General features: G+C 35.6%; 3 protein-coding genes and 1 non-coding gene across 4 annotated transcripts; 1 reads left to right on the forward strand and 3 right to left on the reverse strand.

Moving 5' to 3' along the window:
- Positions 1-169: 169 nt before the first annotated feature.
- Positions 170-2,763, reverse strand: LOC7481781 (vesicle-associated membrane protein 722). Its single transcript, XM_002322324.4, has 5 exons — positions 2,381-2,763; positions 1,868-2,009; positions 1,648-1,768; positions 826-888; positions 170-490 (listed from the first exon to the last, which is right to left on the reverse strand). Exons 1-5 carry the CDS (start codon positions 2,568-2,570, stop codon positions 347-349), a joined length of 660 nt encoding a protein of 219 aa, XP_002322360.1. The 5' UTR covers positions 2,571-2,763; the 3' UTR covers positions 170-346.
- A 5,034-nt stretch (positions 2,764-7,797) lies between these two features.
- On the reverse strand, positions 7,798-7,870 carry TRNAK-UUU (transfer RNA lysine (anticodon UUU)). Its single transcript has one exon. It is a non-coding gene; the product is annotated as a tRNA-Lys (tRNA).
- Positions 7,871-8,865: 995 nt separating this feature from the next.
- Positions 8,866-14,360, forward strand: LOC7457639 (exocyst complex component EXO84C). Its single transcript, XM_002321765.4, has 7 exons — positions 8,866-9,260; positions 9,765-9,859; positions 10,455-11,499; positions 11,802-12,317; positions 12,959-13,147; positions 13,541-13,677; positions 13,752-14,360. Exons 1-7 carry the CDS (start codon positions 9,165-9,167, stop codon positions 13,996-13,998), a joined length of 2,325 nt encoding a protein of 774 aa, XP_002321801.2. The 5' UTR covers positions 8,866-9,164; the 3' UTR covers positions 13,999-14,360.
- A 1,499-nt stretch (positions 14,361-15,859) lies between these two features.
- Positions 15,860-20,346, reverse strand: LOC18109190 (uncharacterized). Its single transcript, XM_024586347.2, has 5 exons — positions 19,657-20,346; positions 19,351-19,506; positions 19,082-19,129; positions 17,136-17,788; positions 15,860-16,811 (listed from the first exon to the last, which is right to left on the reverse strand). Exons 1-5 carry the CDS (start codon positions 20,189-20,191, stop codon positions 16,131-16,133), a joined length of 2,073 nt encoding a protein of 690 aa, XP_024442115.1. The 5' UTR covers positions 20,192-20,346; the 3' UTR covers positions 15,860-16,130.
- Positions 20,347-23,814: the final 3,468 nt, after the last annotated feature.

Here is a 23,814-nt window from a genome sequence, read left to right on the forward strand (position 1 = left end):
GAAACTGGTGCCATGAAAATTCTAATATGGAGAGTAGTTTTTGCTCAGCTAACAAGTTGGCGTGCAAGCAAAAGATTAAGAAAGCCATCATTACCGAGCATCACATTTTTTACAAAGTATTGTGACAATCCAAAATTTTATCCATCAACCAAGAAACGTTGGAATGATATGACAAATAACATATAGGGTTTCATTCACGTTCAAAAATAAAGTTCTTGGACGATATATCAAAGAAATCACTAGTTGCTGCTACACACAGTCATAACAATATATTCGGTATTTGCTTTTGTAACTCGCAAAAGCTCTAGAAACAGTATTATCAAGCCTTCAAAAACATCTCTCACTCTCAGCAGTTGAAGCCTTTGCAAATAGAGAGGACTATGATGAGGATCAAGACAATCAGTATACCCAATACAATCAGCTTAACCTTCATGTTCTGCAGCCACATTTTTCTCCGGATTTGTGTCCCTTGACTGCGGAAGTCTTGTGCCTACAGTTTACCAATTTCCACAAACAATAAAAGGGGATCAGTATCTTTCCGAAACAATGAAGATTAGGAATGTATCTAGATAAATTGTCAAAAGGCATGTTAAGATGGTGTTGCTATAATGTGATATGATTGTTGTGAAACAGGTATAAAAACTACCAACGAAGTAAATTTCATTTAGATGATTACATATTTTCCTTAAAGAAAACCCTCCATTCTTCCAAAACACCGAGTGAGTAGTAGCAAAACTTTCTAGAACAGCTTACTGCTCCCTAGAAATGTCATAAATGTGTGTGCGCGCGTGTGAGAGAGAGAGAGAGAGAGAGAGAGTCACTGACCTGTTGATGAAGGTTCTCAGTCTTGTCCACAAGAAGTTCTATTTTCTCCCCCCTATCCAAAACCTGTATCAATACAGAAAAAAGATCTCTTTTATTCAAACCTTGAAAACACCATGTGTTAGAGGAACCAAGTGCAGCTCAATCTCAACAGTAAATGAAGTGAACACATTAATTCCAAATGGGGTCAGCTGAATTTCATAATCTGCAAACATAAGAAAACACACGGAAATACAGAGAAAAAAGTGTCCATCTAGTCTACACCAATGAACACAATGAAATAAGAAGTCCAACAACTTCGGAGGGAAAGCACACAAATAAACTGGTGCTGAAGACTCAATTTAGCAATTAAAGCTACCTGTGCACCAAAAAATGGGAATGCCATCCCACTTAAACATAAACCTCAATGAACTGATGCTCAATAACACATACATGTCCACACATTCAAAAGGCACATTGACAAGTACACCTGAAAGAATCTACACATATGACAAATAAGGTAACTTTTGAACATTTTGGTAAAACCTAATGATTCAATGGAAATACTTATAACAGCTTTAAACCAAAGTATTTGAAAGTAATAATCTTGTCAGGAACATGAAATTACTTACGCTCGGTGACGAAACACACACACACCCAAGTGCCCACGTGCACATAAACAAGCAAACTTGCATGAATGCACACATGAAGTAACTTTTAGACGTTTTAACATTCTAGCACTAATGATTCAACAACAAAACTTGTGCCTCATTCAATCATGTACCACAAGAAAATATAACTTGAAAAATGTGATACTGTGTTTCAGGTGGGCAAAAGGTCACCTACCTTCTCAATGTTCTCCATCATGACACCCTTAACTTCAGAGACCTGAGCTTTCACTTTGGCAAGCTTGCTTATCTCTTCAGGATGATCAGCACAATATTGCATATGTTCCTTCAATTTTGGCCTGCAACAAGTTAACAGTTCACCTCAATTATCAACAACATTAACAAAACAAAACTTCACCCTCTTCTCTCAACAGTCTTAACCCAGCTAGATCACCCACCCAAATTCCTTGTTAAGACCGTTGGCCTGGGCTGTGGCAGCCTTTCCACCGCCATATTTTGTCACAAAATCATCCTTAACACGCTCCAGAAAAGCTATAGGTACTTGTCTTCCAGCCGATTCAGCTGCAACCACACAATAAGCTGCAACAACAAAAACGCTCAAGTCAATCTTCGACGTAAAGGCAAAGTCACTTAGAATCCTTATACTACTTTCATATGTTATTTAAGAACGTTAGAATTCTTAGGTTTTGCATTAACATAACATTTTCCGAAACCCAAAAACACAAATCCTCTCTACAGTCGAGCCACAGTTTCAAGAGAATCAAACAGATCCAATTCATGTCTCATCAACCGCACCTCCCTAAATAAAATCTACAAAAACCCAACAAACCCTCTCTTACAGCAAAAAACAATGATAACCGAGATACCAAAACAGAAAACCCAGAACAAAAACTCTTTGAAAACATAAAAACCTCAAAACTAAACAAAACCCACAAATAAAAAACACTTACTAAAGCCATTGTCAACGAGGTAATTGAAAGTGTGGCCATCACAGTTGTAAGTAAACTTGTTGTTAGTAGCAGGAAGTTTCTGGAGACATTGAAAAGCTATGGAATTGAAATTCCCACTGAACTCAGTATAGTCAGCAAGAATCACAGTTCCTCGAGAAACAAATGCGTAGATCAGTGATTTCTGGCTCATTTTTGAAAACTCAAAATTTGGGGTTTTCAAAAGAGAGAGAGATCTGAGAGGGATTTTTTGGTATCTCTCTCTCCTTGTCGTTTGTTTCCTTGTTGCTTTTGGGAAGGAGAGAGAGAGAGAGAGTAAAAGCGAAAGAGGAGAGGGCTTTCAAAGATGTGGTTTTTTAAAAGGGAAAGGAGAGAGAGGAAAGAGTAGAGAAAAAGGAAAGTGAGGTTTAATAATGGGTTTTGTGTGAGAAAATTAATTAGGTTTCCAAATGTTTTAATTAGAAGGGTAATTAAGAGGATAATTTTGTGAGAGATTGTTCTCATTTTTTACATCCATAAGACCACTTTTGTCTAATTTATCTAATAAATAAATAAATATTTGGCATGGTTGTGAAATTTATTTTCTTTATTTGATGTGTAAGTTAGTGCAAGAATTTTTTTTAATTTAATAAAAAATATTGTAAGTTAAATTAAGTTTTATTTTCTTGAATAGTTTATTTATATTAGTCTTTATTTATCATTTCAATTAAACATGGATGAATTAAAAATACATGGAGAATATGAAAAAGAAAAAAAGAAACTTTATTTTTAGAAAACATGATTTTATTTTTGAAAGAAAAAATAAAAAATAAAAGTGATAAATTACTTCATCAAGTTGAGTATCTTGTGTAATCACTTTGCTTACATAAATTTCTTCACTTGGATATTGGCATGGAATTAGTAAAACTTTACAACTTAGCATTATTGTGTTGCAAAGCGAGTGTGAGATGCTTTCATTTCTTGATATCTTCACAAAGTTCAATCCTTGGTTATTCTCTTATTATTTATTATTGGTATTTGAACAAATGCTTATAAATACTAATTTTAATTAAGATCTTAACTTAAAAATAAAAAAAAGAAATAATTTTTTTTATTAACGTGATGTCCAGGTCAGTTTGCGCGTACTTCGACTAATTTCACGAGCTCTAAAATTAACAATAATATAAGGTTTTTTTTAATTAACTGCTCCTCTTGTCTCCTAGAATTTACAATGATCTCACCATGCAAGCCTAGCTCGAACATAATAATTAAGAAGTGCATGCATGGGATTTGGCTGTTTTAAGGATACAAACAATCTCTATCAATTTTAGCATAAAAGAAATGTAGCAGACTCCGAACTCTCATACCGGAAAATAATGAGCTACCTGAAAAGTTATAAGCCATAGAAAATACCTTTATTTTGAACATCGGTTTGGAGGTAATGCCTTCATTTTGCCCTAACCGCCACGTTATAATGATGAAGAGTGAACAAACAAATAGAAAGGGTCATTAATTTGATGTTGCGTGCATTGTGGTTAATTAGCTTTATTTCTTAAAAAATATCAATTAAATCATAGTAAAAATGTTAACTTTGATAGTTGACTTTTTTTTGACGAAATCATTGACTTAAATCTTAGGTGAAGACCGAATGAAGGGGGATTTATAAGCTATGATATTGTGAGTTTTGGAAAAGGATGTAAATATTCAAGACAATTTTTTTTTTTTATCATTTTCTTAATATTCCCGTTCCTACCATTGGTGCCTGTGCTAATCCTATATATAATATATATACCTGTCTCAATCCAATATTCCAATCACTTCATAAAATTGTTGCAGATTAAATGACTTATTAATGCACCAAAAAGCTTTGATTCATGGGTTGGTGTTGATTTTGAGAGATCGATGGATCGGGTTTAAGAATATTAATGGTCTCGTTATTGATGGAGGAGGAAGATTTAATGGTAACGGAGGACCTTGCTGGGAAGCTTGCGCAATGTATGTCGCTAGCTATTCAATGAATTTAATTAATTTCTTCCATATTTTTTCTTCTGGACTGTCACTCATTTTACTATGATTGTCAACGAGTGGTAGCTATTACCTGCTCGAGACGTCGCGTGGTAAGATTGATCAATCCAACGTTGAGTCTTCATCATCATCATCTTCGAAACATACAAGGAACACCTTTCACAATTTTCTGATCGTGAGAGTAAGGAATTTTGTGCCTGCAGGCTCTCCATTTCAGCAAATGTAATGGCCTCCAACGTCTAAGTCACTTGAAACATGTCAGCAGTCAAAAGAGTCACATAGCCATCAATCAATGTGATCAGATGTCAACATCTCCAGCTAGAAGACAGCCCGAATACTGATGGAATTGATATTTCTGCATCAAACCGTGCCAGTGTCCAAGACTCTTTTATAGGAACTGGTGATCGAACCTTTAAGGTTTCTCTTATGCACATTTTCTTCTGTTCAATTAGATGATGATTGTATTGCCATCAATGGTTTTTCTTCTGTTTCTTGAAACATTACTCTCTCTATGCAGTGCTGGGAGTCTAGGAAAGGATGGAGTTTATGAAACACTAGAAGAGGTCCATGTTAAAAGCTGTACACTGAATGGAACTACGAATGGTGCAAGAATCAAGACATGGGAGGGTAACAATAGAGAAAGAGCCAGAAATTAGTACTGATGTTATGATTTCTTCGCTCTCTAGGGTGGATCATGATATGTCAGGAAGGAAGATCACTTTCGAGAATATCACAGTACTTGTAAATTCAAGAAACCCTATTATTATTGACCAGCATTACAAACGTAATGGCATGGGGAATGACTCTGCTATACAAATCAGTGATGTAACATACGGCACTGTGATGTAACATACGGCACTGGCCATTTTCTTCTTCCTTTTTTTCCCCTAAATTTTCTTCTTGATATTTTCTCAATTATTTTGAAAAAGGGGTCAAAAGCCCGTTATGACAACAGTGACGTCTCAGACAAAAGGAGTATCTTTAGCATTACTCGAACACAATTGTTGTCCTGCGTATAGGGTACAAAAATCTTGATTACTGGTAAACTGATTGGATTCCAATGGCTTGCTTAAGAATGTTTTTGTCTTTTAGATTCAAGATATCTGCTTCACTGATTCCTCAGGCTGACAAGCTCAATGTCGAATATAAGAGCTCCCAAAGTTGAGCCTTCTCCAATGGCGAGACTCGTTGGATTGAAAATGCCAGTAAAAAGCCTCTGCCTCTCGAAGAACTAATAAGAAGAATATAACATCAGTGAGAATCCACAAGTGAATCTATGATAATTTAAGGACAGAACTCGGTCAATTTATTGAAATTATACAATTCTATAGTAAGGATCCAGTGTTTCTTTTTATCAATGAAAATGCCTCAAGGAGTTTCAAATGCTCGGATTTGTGTGATTTTTTACCATATGCTTCAACAGTTTTATGTTCGAAAGTGGAGTCTTTATTAGAGAGAACAATAAGAGTTAAGAACTCTGCAATCCACAAGAAAGAGCTCAAAGAAATGTTACAGGAAGAAGCATCAAATGCAGCAGAGTCTTTATGCAGTGCAGGCTCTAGCAATCTACTGGTAATCTATTTGCAGAAGCAATGAGTTTTTCTAAATTCCTTGTTGCTTTTTTTTTTCATTCCAGCACTCCAATATGATGAAACACATTAGACCTTGAATAGAGAAAATGGACACTTCTGTAGAAAAGGCATTGATATTAAGACATTCTAATCCTCTCAAGGACAAGGAAAAGCGCAAAAAGAAATGCATTTTGCTAAATGCTTCTTTCTATTGCTTCTGACTTTAACACCAAAACCATATCAAACATGCAATGTGGTTATCCTATGATGATGTCTTGAAAATCTGAGTGTTTCTATATGCAATTCTTGAGCCCAAGTAGTCGGACCGTTTCGAGATTTAAGGGGCAACAGTCCCCCTGGTCATGACCACACTAGAGACTAGAGTTTCCTGAACCTTATTTTCCTTCTGGGTAGCAAATGGGGTATGAATTATCTTTTCAAATATAGACTTCACCGCCATTTGGGGGAATACCAGCCACGCTGTTGGAAATGGGGAAGAAACTTTTCTCTTGTGAGATAAATGGCATCCTCGTGGCCCTCTTGCTAAAAAATATGGAACCAGACTGATTTATGAAACTGAAAACTCTAACGATGCAAAGGTGTCTACATTAATTGTTGGTGATGAGTGGCAATAGCCAAATGCAAGGTGAGTTGTAATGGAGAACATTCAAGGTTCTATTTGTATACTATACAGTATATCTTGACATCTGATTGTATCTGGCATTCTTTCAGTGAAGTCTAAATGAGATCAGATAAGGCAGAAAAATACAATAGTGGACTAGCTCAAACTTGTTCGGGGTTCCAAGGCATATCTTTATTGTGTGGTTATCTATACTGGATTTGCTAATCTACAAAGGCCACGAAAGTCAGAAATGGGGAGAAATATCGCAGACTCGAGGGATATCCCAAATGCGCAATCAGCATTCCGAAGAAAGGAATCCTTTGTTCTTCTCATGAGCTACTGTTAAGAACATTTGGGGCACTATTTTGCATTTTTCTGACATTGATAGACCTGTGGAGACCTGGTACGTGGAGTAGAATTGAATTGGGCCAAGAGGGATTTGCAGAAAGAAAGGATCTCAGGTTAATATGTTAAGATCAGCATGGTGTTCTTACACTTGCATCATATGAAAGGAGAGGAATATGAAGATTCACCCGTGCTAAATAAAGTCTTTAGATTGTGCAATTGTGAGGAAGATTGTTCAGTCTGTCCAGTTAAGGCTAGCTGCACCAACTATTCTCCAGGAAGCAAAGGACAGCACCAAGTTTTTTCTGAGCTTTGTGAAAAGCGAACTCCATAGCCACTCAACCTTAAGCGATTGCTCAGATACTTGGAGCCAAAAAAGGACTAAATACGAGGCATTAACATTTGGAAAATGACCTATGACTTTGAAATTGCTTCATATATATAGATTAATCAGAGAAACATACAAGGCCATGGCACTGCAAAGAATTATAGATAACCTAAGAAAGGAGGGGGAAAAAGTTCCATAAGAAAAGCATCCAACCTTGTTTTGCTGCTAACCTTCCATAGCAATGCATTGCTGCAACCTTTATACAATTAAATGAATGGTCTTAAAAATATGTCCAAGGCCTTGACACCACCGGAATTTGGGAGGTCCAAGAAGTCACTAATTGTAGTAAAAGACGAAGCATAGAAGTTTGGTACGGAAAACACAGTAGATATGGAAATGATAGACCGAGCTCTTCTTGTTGTTGAAGACACAGTTTGCTGTAATGGAGGAGGAGATGGTGGTGTGTTGGTGAAGGGATGTGAAGCGGAAGCCATCATGCGCTCTACAGGTAGTCGAATAGGAGGAAAAAAAAGATCAAACAATAAAGTCTCGCCGTCTGTGGGAATCGAACCCACGACCACATGGTTAAAAGCCATGCGCTCTACCAGCTGAGCTAAGACGGCTTTACATTTCTAGTCTTCTCATTATGTTTAATACTTCATAACATATAGTTTACTTTCAGACTTCTTTTTATCAAAAATCATATCTTCAATTATGTAATTGCAGTCATCTCTCTCTTTTAAACTTTTGGTTATAATTACGACCGAGATTAGAGTCCTAAATCCAACTTTTATATATATATATATATATATATATATATATATATATATATATATATATATATATATAGGTATTCGAATTAGTTTGTGTGTATCTTAACTAATCTCACAGGTTCTGAAGTTAACGATCATGTAAGCCTCCAGTAACCTTAAAATTTATGAGACTCAAACTGATGATTTCTAAGAAGCAAACCTAGAACTTGACCAATAAGCTACTGCCCTCGGGGTATCTAAATCCAACTCTAATTATTCATCTAGGTGGTAGTTAAGAGTTTTTATTTTTAAAAAAATTACTATGATGAAGTTATAATTTAATTGTTCTTTTAACTTACATTACTTTTTTAAAAATTATAGTTTATATCTTAAATTTTGTTGTATGTATAATAATTTACATTTTAAATTTTATATTATTTAATCTATTTTATAATTACTAAAAATATAAATTATAATTTTTTAAAATACAAAATATAAGTATAAAAACTACTAAACTATAATACAAAAACTTTCTCTTTCTATGTTAATTTAACTTAGCTTCATTGTTTATGAAAAGACATACACAAAAAAAATACCATTGCAAAGTCACCAAGTACGGTGAAATTAAAGGAGAAAATTACCCACTAAAATAGCTGAATTTTTTTAACACAAATTTAGCTGGGCAAAGACTAAAATACAAATCTTGCATAATTTTTACAAGATTCCCTTGATGGACAAATTTAAAGCTTTAATAGTGGGAGTATTTTGGAGCCAATTTTAGTAATATAAAACTGAATCTAACATATATGCATTTTAAGGAGATCTCATACAGAAAGGCATTAGTATAATTATGGAAAACAATTTATTTCTCTTAATCTTTTCTTGAATTTAATCCATAATTGATTATGGTATTGAACCAACCAATCACAACTAGCTCTCGAGATCGAAAAACCTTCCGTCTCTGAGAGAAGTAAAAAACTAGCAGTTGAGCACAAGTTCCAAAGTGACAGGCCAACTTGTCCTCTAGGATCTAGCTGACCCTCACATTGCCACTACTTTCTTTCTTACTATATTTCGAGCTTTAATTTGATTACTTAGCTACGCATAACTGAATATTTCAAGAGAAAAGGAGGAGCTTTGCGATAAAACACTTTCAGAAAAAGAAATGGAGAGCAGTGAAGAAGACGATGATTTCCCTTCTATAGAAAGCATTACTTCTCAGTCCAAGATCGACTCTTCGTACCAGTCTCACACAGAAAAGGTTTGTTTTCTTCTTCCAAATGTTTCTTTGTTTCTTATTTAAGCTAGAATGGTTTAAGGTTGGACCTTAAATTTTGTATTTAATTTTTTTTTTTGTGACTATTTGAGAAAAGATTTTATTTTTGAATCTGGGGTTTCTTCATTTTGAGCTCAATTAGCGTCAAGAGCCGTTTTTGTCTTCTGGGCTTCTCTCATACTATTGCAGAATTGTGTTTCTTGGTGTTTTGCCTTGTTCTAAGTTGTATTCAGTTGATTTGATTCGAAATTCTAAGTGCATTGAATTAGATTTTTAGTGATTGTAGTGTTCGGATGTATTAATGGCATCTTTCCCTGTTTTGCGCATTCAATAGATCCGGATTTTGATAGGTTGGAGCTACTGGTGTTGATCCTGGGCATTGAAAATGGTTTTCTATTATGTCATCCTTTTGTGTTGATTTTATGAATGTTACTGTGGTCAGATGGCTGCGTATTTTTTCCACTAACTTAAGTAAGTTTGTGACCGCAGGGAATCAGAAAAGTTTGTTGTGAACTCTTGGATTTGAAGGATGCTGTGGAGAATCTATGCGGCAATATGCAAACAAAGTACTTTGCTTTCTCGAGGTAAAAAATTCCATGTGTTTTTGCTTGATAATTAGATGTACCTCATGTCATGTCCGATCTAAGAAAACAAGCTAGAGACTTTTTATTCTCAGACTATAGAATTAGATTATCATACCTGAAGTGCTTCAAGGAAACGATTGCAAGCCCATTTGGAGAAATCTGTTCTCTCTTACTTTCTGCAGGGTATTGCTTCCTCTTCTCCTAGATTTTAAGCATTTCCTCCATTTAAGTTTTGTTCTGAATTCCAGAAGAATTTGGGCCCACAATTCACAACAATTTGGGTTGACTTACTGAAATACTAGAACTTGCATAATGTTTTGCCTCTTCCTTATTTCAGTGGCCATCTAAACACTTGTAGTTTGGATAGGTGACCCTTGTATGGACGATCTCTTCAAGCTTAAGCCTATCCACATATATCACGATACATGGGAGGTTTTTCTAATAGATAAACGATAATGTCTGCAGATATTCTTTTGAACATTTCCTTCCATCGTTTGCTTATTGTCAATTCAGATCTGTACTTAACAGTTTTCTGCTGTAAATTACCTTGCATTCCTAATCTCGTTTGCTAAATTTTGTTTTCTGATATTTGTAGAATGTCTGAAGAAGTAGTGGAAATGGAGCATGAGTTGGTGGAATTGAGAAAGCATATTTCTGCACAAGGGATTCTTGTGCAGGATTTGATGACTGGGGTTTGCCGTGAATTGGAAGAGTGGAACTCTGCTAATGGCAACATTGGTGATTGTCAGCAAGATCCTCAAGTTGATGAACTTCAAAGTTCCTTGCTAAGTGACGCAGATAATCGGAAAGCCATATTCTTGGAGAATATTGATGTTCTCTTGGCTGAACATAAAGTGGAAGAAGCAGTTGAAGCTTTGGAAGCTGAAGAGAAAAACTGTCCAGAGCTGAAAGGTTCTGGAGATACCTCATCAATGGAATTATCCTCATATAGATCAGCGTTTTTGAAGAGAAAGTCAATGCTCGAGGATCAACTGATTGAGATTACTGAACAGCCTTTGGTTAGCATTCTGGAACTAAAGAAAGCTTTATCTGCTTTGATCAAGCTTGGGAAAGGTCCTTTGGCACATCAACTACTGCTAAAATCATATGGTTCCCGCCTCCAAAAGAGTATTGAGCTTTTCCTTCCGTCATGTTCTGTGTATCCCAAAACATTTCCAGCTACACTATCCAGGCTTGTGTTTTCAATAATTTCTGTGACAACAAAAGAATCTGGTTTGATATTTGGTGATAATCCTGTATATACCAATAGGGTTGTTCAATGGGTGGAGTGGGAAATCGAATACTTTGTACGGTTGGTGAAGGAGAATGCACCCTCTTCTGAAAAACTTTTTGCTTTGGGCACAGCTAGCAATTGTGTTCAGGCTAGTCTTACATACTCCTCAATGCTGGAATCACAAGGTCTGAAACTGTCAAAGTTGCTTTTGGTGCTCTTACGACCATACATTGAAGAAGTGTTAGAGTTGAATTTTAGATGGGCCAGAAGGGCAGCTCTGGATGTGACAGAAATAGATGAGAGCTCGCTTTTGTCACCTAGATCTATGTCTCCATTATCTGCTTTTGCAACATTGTCAGATAGTGTGCTTGTTGATAGTGGAATGAAATTCATGGACATCATTGAAGTAAGCTGGCTCTCTTCTGTTATTCTGCGAATGAAAAATTCTGTAGACCTTGTGTCCTAGTGCTTTATTTTACACATTTACTTCAAAGTTCAAACAAGCATCTTTAGACCTTGTGTCCTAGTGCTTGTGAATATATCTGCACACATACATATGCATTTGAGTATGTATGTATGTGTGCATGACACTTTCTTGGTTCACAATGTTTCCTGTTTGAAGTTTACTTATTGATCTGGTAGTCTAGTAGTTTATGATGTTCTAATGATCATTTCATTGATAGTGTTTGGTTCAAATAATTTGTACAGGATATATTGGCACAGCTAACGCCCATGGCTGTCTTGCATTTTGGAGCCAATGTATTAACAAGAATTTCACAGCTGTTTGATAAATACATGGATATGCTAATTAAATCCCTGCCAGGTCCCTCTGATGATGACAATCTCACAGAGCTGAAGGAGGTTATACACTTCAGAGCTGAGACTGATTCGGAGCAGCTTGCACTTTTGGGATTTGCATTTACTATTCTGGATGAACTTTTACCCCTTGGCGTATTAAAAGTTTGGAGTCTAACAAATGAAAGCAAGGAGCTGGAAAGTGAAAATATTGTGCCTAATGCGAGCATTACAGCAGAATTGAAGGAATGGAAGCGCAGCCTTCAGCATTCTTTTGACAAGCTTAGAGATCACTTCTGTCGGCAATATGTTTTGACTTTCATCTATTCAAGACAAGGAAAAACACGATTAAATGCACTAATTTATTTAAGTGGGGAAGGGGCGGATTTGTATTGGGACTCTGATCCTCTTCCGTCATTGCCATTTCAGGTTACCTTATTTTCCTACTGCTGATTTCCCTACTAAGGTCTGTTAATGCTACTCTTGGATGTGCATGTGCTTCCATTCTCAATTTCAGTATTTGTTGCAATCCTTGTATCTTCAGGAAACTTCATGAATTCCTCTGTTACTGTGATAACGTCAACCCTGACTTTTAAACTATCTCCATTTCTTTTCTAAATTCATATTTATTAGATATAAATGCTGAATAGCAACCTATTGTTTCCACCACCAAACTTATTCCCATTCCAAGATATTAGATAGAATTGATATTCATAAATACTTATTAGAACTGAGATCTTTTGTTGAATTGCTCATTCAATAAACTGTCCTTATCTTTCATGTCTTGATGAGGACTCAAACCCCCATGCTTTTTAGCACTTATGTGAGTGTTTTAGTCCTTTGTGATATATTGTCTTAATCTTATTGGTTTTGCAAATAGTGTGTTAATGCTTTGATCTGACTCTATTTACTTGTTATTCAACTTAAAACATGCTCTCGAGAAACCTATTGTCAAGCCAAGGATCTTGGATCCGACCCCCTTTCTCTCATTCAGCCACTATACAGAAATTGGGCTTACTATGTATTTTGCACCAGTATCCTTTTGGTACTGAAACTATGTTTTTCTGCAGGCATTATTTTCAAAGCTTCAGCAATTAGCAACTGTGGCTGGAGACGTGTTACTTGGGAAAGAGAAAATACAGAAAATTTTGCTTGCTAGGCTAACAGAGACTGTTGTGATGTGGCTGTCTGAGGAGCAGGAATTCTGGGATGTGTTTGAGGATGAATCAGTTCCACTTAAGCCACTTGGTTTGCAGCAGGTATTTTGTTGTGTCTTCTGAGAGGATGCCAGGGTGGGGGTGTTTATGTGTTTTTTTTTTTTTTTCTTAAAAGAAAAAAATTGTTGTGCTGGTCATAATACATTTACCTGCTCTTTCCAAATTCTTAGAAAAATACTTTCTGTGAAGAATAATTTGTATTCGTTGCACTCTTCGAAGTTTGTCCATTAATAAATAATTTCTGTAAGGAATAATCTTCTTTTATATCACAAGTTAGAGTACAGGACTAATTGAGTATTGTGAAAATCAGAAGTTGAGAAGTTATTTGTTTGAGTGAGAGTCAGTGACTTGGTCCCACAACTGGGTAGATTTGCTTTCTTGTTATCTCTTCTCCTATTCTGTATTCATTGACAATCACTTGAATTTTTTTTACAGTTAATTCTTGACATGCACTTCACTGTTGAAATTGCTCGTTTTGCTGGCTATCCATCTCGACATGTGCATCAGATTGCTTCGGCCATAATTGCTCGAGCAATCAGGACTTTCTCAGCTAGAGGCATAGACCCACAAAGGTAGTCACATTTCATTTCCATGAAGTACTGCTGTTCTTACTGGCAACTGATTTTGCCAACTTTCTCCTGTGCAGTGCACTACCTGAGGATGAATGGTTCGTTGAAACTGCAAGGACAGCCATCAACAAACTTTTGTTAGGAACGTCTGGGTCAGACGCATCTGAGATTGACGAGGACCATATTATCATACACGACGAGATGGTTTCAGACTCCGACGAGACTGCTTCTTCCCTTTCGTCAATAGAATCATTCAAGTCTTTTGCTTCTGCAAACATGGGTGAACTAGATAGTCCCGTGTATTTCACTGATCCCGAGGGTTGAAGATTTTTCGATGACAGCAATCTCTGATCAAATTTTTGGATGTAAAGATTCAAATTGTGAAGCTTAGGACCATGCATGTCATAGGACGTAATGCTCACAAATGTTGTAGCAAAATATATTGCTGTAGTATATATATTAATATTAGTTGAGAGGTGTAATTCTAGAACTGTTACATAAGAGCAATGCTTCATGCTGACCAACTCTGTAGTTGCTAGTCCCAGCTGATGTATCTTGTCAAGTGAGGTAGTTTATTCAATTTGGAAATTAGAACTGCCCAGTGAAGGCTAATTTTTACTCAATTCTTGAAGCTGCTGCTGCTTCTACGCAATGCAATTGGTGGAAGATTTTGAGCTTGTACAATATTTCATTTGTTTTTCCTCTATTTACCTGTGTAGATTCCGAACATGAAGCAGCAGTTCACGTAGTCAACCTGTAAGTAACATTTGCCATTGTAATTGTTTTTCCTTGAGAAAGAGGAGGTTTTTCCTTCTGCTTATAAAGATTCACTAAGATGGCCAATCAACTTTAAGATGCAGAAAATGTATGGACGCATCTTCCTTCACTGTTTAATAATTTCATTAAAAGTTAGTCTAAATATTTAAACTCAAGAAGTTAAAAGAAAAAAAATTACAATAGTTTATAATGCCCATCGAGAAGAGTCGTCTAGGGCCGATGACAAGTCGTACAGACATCCCCAAGAATCTAAACAAAGCCTGTCTTGTCTGTTTAGTTAGGGCATTCTCTCTTCCATTTTTGGAGCCAAGAGAGCGCGGGAAAACAGAAAACAGAGAGAGACTGCAAGATTTGAAGGGGCAACCAAAAACCCAAATCAAGAAAACAATCAGCAAAAATGAGTTTGGATGCAAATTCAAAAGCAGGAACAATAAATCAGAAACAGAAGTCCCAAATTTGACAGGCAAGGTATTTCTTCTCTCGTTTGTGTATCATATGATTACATGAGAAATTGGCAACGCTGCAACGTTGGATCAAATAATATATATATATATATATATATATATATATATATATATATATATATATATATATATATATATATATATATATAGCTTATCTTTGAAAAATGAATTGGAAACATATGTATAGTTTTGGCTTTTTTAGACTTCTTTAAATTTCATTAGACGACTCAAGAGTTAAAATTTACTCGAAAATGGAGAGTACTCATTGATTTATAGGTTTTAATAATCTTATTTATATTTAGCTTGTCATTGAAAAATTGGGAGGTCTTTTTAAAAACAAAAAACATCAGTGATAAAAATTTATTTTAAAATTTTAGATTAAAAAAACAAGTTGCCGCAATTCCGGAGAGTAAAACAATCGACGGAGTATGCACGTGGAGCTCATACTTTGAAATTCTCATTAATTAATAGATTGAGTTAAGGGGAAAAGCTTGACTTCAGTTTTAGTCTTTTTATTTTATTATTTTCTTTCACTCTTCCATGTTTAGCTCACTCAATAAGAAAAAAATTAATACTAATAGCTTGACATACATTTTTCAAGGGAGTAGTTTGACTTCCTTAACAGCGCCTGAAATTTTTAACCAACGCAGCAACCTCAAAAAGTTGCAGAGGAAAATCAGCCTCCAATCTCAGCGGAAAAAGAGCGTCTGAAATTAGCAAATACTGGTAGCAATAAGGAACTTCTACGGCTTCAGATAATTTTGTTATCCATGCTTTGATGGTAATTATGATCGTTAGAGCACGTTAATGGAGAATGTTTTAAGGCCAAAGGAGTATCGGTAAATCCTTTATCACTTGGGGAAGAAGAAAAGGAACAGAGAGAGAATGTGACACGTAAGATAACAGGGACAGCATGATTTATTAATTCACGAAAACTCTCAAAACAAAACACCTTAAATATATAATGATGGTGATTAAGATAATCAATGATAGAATTTCTCATTGCCAGAATGATTCGGCCCTGCTTCAGATTGGATCACAAATATTTTATTTTTCATTTAGTGTCCTGATCATAAGAGAAAATGACAGAGGCACTGACTGACTCCCATAAAGAAGGGTTTGTTACAAGGAAAACACAAGTAAATACTTAACTGAAGACGATGGTAGGTCTCCAGACACATATTGAAGCAAACAGGTACTTTTTCAAAATGCCAATCATCTTCTTCTGGCCTTCCCTTGCCTGAAATGGGAGCGGAAAGGGAGGTGGATCCAAGGTAGAGACTTCACGACTTCCTTATAGAAGTCCTTCATAGTAGTCATAAAGGCGACATATAAAGGGAACTGCATCACTGCAAATACTGACACGGGAAGGAAAGCAGCCATGGACATCAGACCTGTGGTCCATTGCTTCTTCAAGCGAATGATTAAAAGAAGAGTGCAAGTAAAAGCAAGCATGGTTGTCATCACTGAGAAGAAGAGCAAAGTAAAGCCCCATATCAGTTTCCGAGGAATATTGTGATAGAATTTCTCGCATTCAAAAGGTGTGGTGAGGATAGAAAGGAACATCACAACTGATGTCAAGGAGCTCGCTAAGGCGGTAACATCCAAGACAGTGAAAGCTATGAAGAAAGGGTTGTGAAGGAAAATGGGAAAGCCACGATCGTCAGAACCTCCAGGTATAGTGTAAGCGGCAGCAAAGACAACGGTGGCCAAAAGAACGGCTACTGCTGAGCATGACTGAGAGGTTTTCTCGATCCAATCTTGCGCCAACTTGAGTTGACCTTTATGCTCCTCTTGGAAGAGCTCGAATGCAGTGAAGTTGTAATTCTTGTCATTCGGAACCACCCACTGTACCCGCTGCTCGGACAGAGAAGGTGGAACCACCCTCTGCACTCGCTGCACGGACAGAGAACATGGAAACAAATTCATCAGTGTCGGTAAAGTCATTTATTATAGGTAAATGGGTTTCCCTATCATCGGCACATATTCTCTTTTTTCTTCTTCTATTAAAGCAACAGATTGTGCATTAAAGTGCAATCTTACTTTACTTGTTGCAAGGTTTAAAGAGCTGCCTTTCACTGATTTTCAAGTAAATTGAAATATAGGCAAATTGAAAACTCTGTAATTAACGAACAGATATTACTTAAAGCTTGGAATGAAGAACTGCATTTCATAAAAATATGGCATGGGTTACGATTGTACTAAGAGTAGATAGCTCACCTTGAACCATTTTATTTCTTCTTGTAGCTGGAGAGCAGGGCCGGGCTTGGCTCCTCCGCTGTAGTGCTTCACGTGTGCAACTTGGTGCAACAATGTGAAGCCATTATTATCTACGCTCGTACTCATCCTGGTCACTATTATGTTCTTTTTCTTCACAAGACGGAAAATCTCCCGCCGTCGATGCATCACGGCCACATGCAATATGTTCTGCCCCTCATCATTAACAAGCTCAATACCCTGAGGAAATTTAGCAAGTATCTCTTTAGCAATCTCTACTATTCCATTACTAGTTGCTATAAACAACGGGTTTGGAGGTGAAGGAGGCTTCTCTTGTCTTCTATTTTCTTCTATTTTTGGTTGACCATTTTCATTATTTTCTACCTCTCCTCCTCCCCCTCCTTTTCCTGTGTCAACTCCTTCTCGTGCTCCGTCTTGTCCTTCGCGTCCTCCTCCTGGGATTCCTCCCCCTCCTTGTCTTTCACTTTGTCCTCCTCTTCCTCCTTGACCAGGGGTCTCGATATTAACTTTGGTAGGCTTCACTGTGATAGATTGCCACCATTTAAGCTTGTTCTTTTTTATAAGCTCCTTGGCAAGTTCCAACGCAGATTCATGCTTGTGCTTTTCTTTCCGGATTATTTCCACCAGTGGCCATCCTATCGTGTTTCCTCATATGTGAGATATACACAGAGAGAGCTAGCTATAATGAATTTTCTGCAAATATGAACAGAGGAGTATACCGGAAAATTTACAAAAGTTCAACTTTGGTGAGAAGTGTACGAGTTTCGACTACTATGTCACTTTCCCAGAGTTTCCCCAATAGAAGGCTGCGGAAAAATCGTTCACACAGCAGCTGCTGACTGTTGCTTCCTATATGTATGTACGTACGTACGTACGTACGTATGTATAATTAGTATCATAAAAGGATTTCTGTTCTGGCTTCTCCTATTCTGTTAGATGATTTTATTCCTCAACATGCAAATAAGATCGACGGAATGCAGAGCGCGTAGATGAATGAGGTTTGGTAAGCACATCAACAATTTGATCATCACATGATATGAACTGATCCTAGAGCTCTGTACGAGTGACCATATCACGGAAAAAGGGAAAATCAATTTAGCATTAAAAACTGGATTCATAGTGAGATACATGGCCGTGAAATTATCACATCATAGAAGAGGAAGAGAAGAGGCTGAAATTCCCAGGTCTAGAAAAAAGAGAATGGAGCCTTTTTAGCTCGGCAACTCGGATCTTTACAAATATAACCATAACAAGATACTTTTTCTTTTAGTCTAATCGGATCAGAAAATTTTAATATTTTCTCTTTTGAAACTAGGAAACCCATTTAGACAAGGAAAACCTCCCAAGTCGGCGAGGTCAAGAGTACTCCCTCAGTTCAAGTGACACTCAGAAAGGAGAAAAAGGTTTGTGTTTTTTTTTTAAAATTTAAAAATAGATATTTTCTAATGTTCTATCCATACTGTGATCATGCAGTAGGCTAGCTTCTCTCCTATCTTTTCAACAATTTCCCAAGCACACGCATGTGTACTTGAAAGGATTAATGTCAACATTTTCAAATGCTTGTTAGAAAGATTATAGGGTAGTTCTTATTTTAGTTATATTCGGGTGGATAGTACTAGCCCCATAGGGAAACGCTAAACCCAAGCTCGAGACTGGACCAATCCATCGGGCCAGCTCGTGCGGTCTACCTCCCAATCTCTAAGTATAAGGCCGATGATATTTCTTGCTTGGCAGCAGGAAATTTCGTCCCTCGACGAATTGCTGTCGGCATTTACTGAGGAGTTTTTTGCATGAGCAGTGTGGTTGTTGTTTATACTTGCTCGATTTTAAAAGCACAAGAACCAGGGAGCATCATCAGTGGAAAATTATTATTATCAATTTAATAGTTAGGCTGTCCAAGATGGCAAAATAGCTTGAATCTTCAGTACCTTTTTTACAACGGCTCTGGTCGCCATCACCCTTTGCGGCGGAAAGGCCTGCAAAAAACTCTCAACTTAAGTCAAATCAAACCTTCTGGGATTTAAAGTAGTGTAAGCAATTTAACATGCTCCAAGAAAAGAAAAAAAACTCGAAAAGCAGTGTTTAATCAGCCGTTGAAACAGCTTGCCTTGAGAGCAGATGTTCGAGCTGGGGTTAGCTTATTAACGCTGATCATATAAATAAATAAATAGAAGAAAAAATGTTGCATCAAACATACAACAGTAGATCAAGTTCGTAATGGTAATTTGGCGCAGTGCATATCCACTCTTGAAAGCACTAGGCATCCCAGCAAGGACATGAAGACAGGTCATTCCCTGATCGTCCTTCATTTTATAAAGTGATGGATCCAGTTTCAGCAAAGTCAGAGCAGTGTCTGCATTAGAAAGTATAATGTCATTTTACTTTCTTTTTTTCCTAATAAATTGTAGATTTAAGTTGTACCTAAAGTGTTTGGGGATGAATGTGTGTGCTAGATGTCTTAAGAGTCTCGTTTGAAAGAGAATAAAAGGATTAAGAACAAAACCAAAATGGTGTCCTTGGATGGCAGCATGAAGAATCGGCTTTGAATCTTCTCTCTTGCGGTGATCCTCTGATAGCGTTCCCTCTGGGATTTGGCCCATTTTTCTAGCTAAAAGCTCCACTATTTTTTTCTTACCACATGCAGCAGCTCTATAAAATGGAGTCTCCCCAAGCGCGTTTTTAGTCTGAAGTTGCATTGAAGGATCATATTCACCCTGGAGTAAGTGCTCTACTGCTTCCATATTTCCAGCAAAAACTGCTTCATGAAGAACTGTATTTCCATACGCGTTCTTTTTTTTAAGGGGTTTCTCGAGCAATGAATGTTTTTTGGCAATATCGAGTAGAGTTTGAAGCGGCTTAACCTTTTTGCTATACACTGCCAGGTGCAATGGAGTATCTCCCGAAACCGTTACTGGAGACATCACGTACATATCACTGCTGCCACTGCAAGCATAAATCATCCTCTCCCAGTCTTCTTCCAAGGCTGCTAGGTAGACATCCTTGGCTACAGTTTTATATGTCCTCTCTATTTTTTTCATTTTTGTCTACCTTAAAGTACCTCTGCAATTGGTTTAATAATGAGGAGCGAACTCGTAATGGGACGTTCTTGGTTCCAGCAAACTCTTCATTGAATACATTAAGTAAACAAAAAACAAAAACAAGTAATATTTTAGAAGACTGGTAAGGGCGGAGGGCTAGGCGGATTATAACATCTATGATTGTGCTTGGGAGGCGAATCCTAAACAGCCTTCAACATGGCAACCTGCCATTTAGAAGAGAAGGGAACGAAAATTAAGAAGGGGAGATATAGACTTGATCTTTATACTTTGTTTAATCAAAGGTGTATTATTCAATGCCTAAAACATAATATTATTCACTTTGTGCTCAACTGAATGTTCCACAATCAATTTTGATAATTTAGATTCGAAGCAATGCTTGCAAAAGGGCTATATATAAAGCCTGTAAATTCAGTACTGATAGTTTAGGAAATTTATTAGGAGGTTTCGAAATTTATTGACATTCAGTTAATCCATTCGTTGAGTACACTATAAGACTCCTCACCAAGTGCCAATATCTTACTCGACCTCTAATCTTAAAAACAAAGATCGATACCAAATAATTAATACAATGAAATTCTTGAAAAGAACTAAAAGTTAGGCTAATCCTTTTTTTTTTAATAATATGAACATTAACAAAACAACTAAAAGTTAATTTTGATGTGAAATGATTCCATTTTCATTGTAGTAAATACAATAAATACAAAAAGGTCAAAAAATTTTATTTTTTATTTATTAAATATATTAAAATAATATTTTTATCCTTGAAATTAAAAAAAATAAACAATGTATCTAGGGGTATTGTTTTCTTTTTACGCAGGTTTTTTTAATTAATTTTGTAATTATAGGGATAATTTAATTTTTTTTAATAAATTAATATTTAAATTTAATAGTTGTTGATGCGTATCTTCAGTGTTTGGATGAGAGGTGTGATAGCTTTTTTTTAAAGGTATCATCCTTTTAATTCACGCACCACACTTTTTAAAAACAAAAAATACATGTTTTTAGTAGGAGATGTAGTAGCTTTTTGAAAAAAACAACCACACCTTCCACCCAAACACCCTTTGGAATAAATTTTTAGTTGTCCCCTCTCGCCGCCCTTTAACCATTATTCTTACCTCCCTCAGCCTATCCTTCACAATGTCGAATCTCCTATCCTGCCCCACAGATTTTTGAATCCTAATAAATTTTATTCCATATTTATTTTGTATTTTAAAAAAAATTTTAAAAATTTTAATTTTTTAATTTTGATATTTTTTAATATTTTAAAATCATTTTAATACACTAATATCAAAAATATTTTAAAAACAACATATTATTTTAATATATTTTTAAATAAAATATATTTTAAAAAATTATCACAGCCTAATTACTAAACAGCCCCGCTTTAGAAAAGGTTTGATCACTCGCTCTCTGCGCCTCAGGCTTAATTTCCTCTCCTAGCCCCACAGATTTTTGAACCGTAATAAATTCTGCGACGTTACAACTTTAGAAAAGGATTGATCACTTTATAACCTGGCCCCACAGATTTTTTATTCCTAAAAAAGAGAGAAAGTGGCTGAGTTTGAGGCTGAATTTGATGTCAAATAATTTTATTTTCATTGTAGGAAATACAATAAATATAAAAAAGTAAAAAAAAATTATTTTATTTTCACTTATTAAATAAATTAAAATAAAATTTTTATCCTCGAAATAAAAAAAAATAAGCAATGCATCCAGCGGTATTTTTTTCCTTTTACATAGGTTTTTTTTTGTTAATTTCATAATTACGAGGACAATTTGGTTTTTTTGGCTTGATAAATTAATATTTAAATCTAAAAAATATTGGCGCATGGAATATAAGTGCTCGTGCCTTTAGTTGTCCCCTTCTGCTGCCGCCCGGGGACCGGGGGAAAAAAAGCGTGTACGCACGCATCTAAGCATCAAGTTTTCAAATTGGGTAGAAATCCTCGTAAGTGTTTCATAATGATTTTAATGCTATATAACTTAATTTTTGACAATAGAGTGTGATCTAATTTAAAAACATGTTGAGTTCTCCTTAAAAAAAGAAAAAGAGAAGGCAATAATCTAATTTTCAGTGTTTGGTTATATTATAAAAAATAACTCATTAATATTTTTTTAAAATTTTATTAAAAGAATGAAGTCTAAATATGATATATAAAAAAATTGAAGAAAAATAAATAAATTAAAGGGTTTAAAATAAAAATAAAAATTATTATTTTATTATAAATTACTATTTTACAATTAAATAGAAAGTTTTTCATTTTATGAAGTTCAACTTTTTAAGAGTTTAGGATATGACGATATAGCATTTTCCTGTATCATTATTTAGGACTCAAAATTTTAAAAAATTACGGTCTTTATCTTACTCATGGCTCCTCGTTATCACTTCATGGTTTTACTGATGCTAATTGGAGGGGGAGCATCGATGATCGGAAATTTACGAGTGGCTACATTGTCTTTCTCAGCACCACTCCCATTTCATGGAAATCTTGCAAGCAACGCACTGTTGCTCGCTCCTCCGTTGAAGCAGAATATAAGACATTAGCTGATGGTACTGTTGAGGTTTTTTAGCTTTGTTATCTTTTAACAAATTTATATTTTTCTCTCAGTTCTGTTCCCACCATTTGGTGCGATAATTTGGGTGCTACGTATCTGTTTGCTTATTCTATTTTTTTTAAGCATGTACAAAGTATGTTGAGGTTGATTATTACTTTGTTTATAATAGAATAACTAAAAAGAAGATACAAATTACTTTTATATCCTTCAAAGATCAATTAACTAATGTTCTTACTAAGTAGCTTCTTTATTCTGTTTTTGCTTATTTGCGTCCAAGTTTCATGTCATTAATGTACCTTCAATTTCAGGAGGTGTATTATAAGATGTGTTGTAATATAATTAAGAAATATTATACTTTTCTTATATATATATTTATACTGTGTAGTGCCCTATAGAATAACTGCTGTGTATTGCCCTAGTTATATATATATATGTAGAGAGAGAGAGAGAGAGAGAGAGAGAGAGAGAGAGAGAGATGACTACTAATTATACAAGCTTTTAATCAATAATAAGTTGTGCTCCAACTTCAACTAGACTAGGATGGGGTTTTTTCAACGGCACCGATATCCATAAATCTTTTAAAACTCCCGTGAGAAATTATTAAATATGTTCAAACATCTATCCCATCTTTCATCAAAATATCAAGTTTATTTTGAAAATAATTCTTCGTATTTCCTAGATTCTGACCATTCTAAAAAGGTCGAATGTAGGAATTATTTTAATAATAAATCTAATATTTTTAATGAAATAGCGTACCAACATCATTCTAAATATAATAATATATAGCCTAATCCCAGAGACATTGGATTCCTCACCTCTAGTCTTCTATTAATTTGACACAGTTTACTGCAACCTCCGTATTTTTCCCTCCTTCCGACAACTATAGTTATTAAACCTATTCTGGGGTTAACCCGGCTAAAAAATCGGGTTTCAGATTTTATAGGTCAATCTAGATCAATTCGAATCAACTTGAAAAAATTAAAAAAAATTAAAATTTTAATATTTTATATGAAAAAATTAAAAAAAATCCATGTAAATATAAGCTA

Source organism: Populus trichocarpa, chromosome 15 (genome assembly GCF_000002775.5).
Source record: "Populus trichocarpa isolate Nisqually-1 chromosome 15, P.trichocarpa_v4.1, whole genome shotgun sequence".
NCBI classification, from domain to species: domain Eukaryota; kingdom Viridiplantae; phylum Streptophyta; class Magnoliopsida; order Malpighiales; family Salicaceae; genus Populus; species Populus trichocarpa.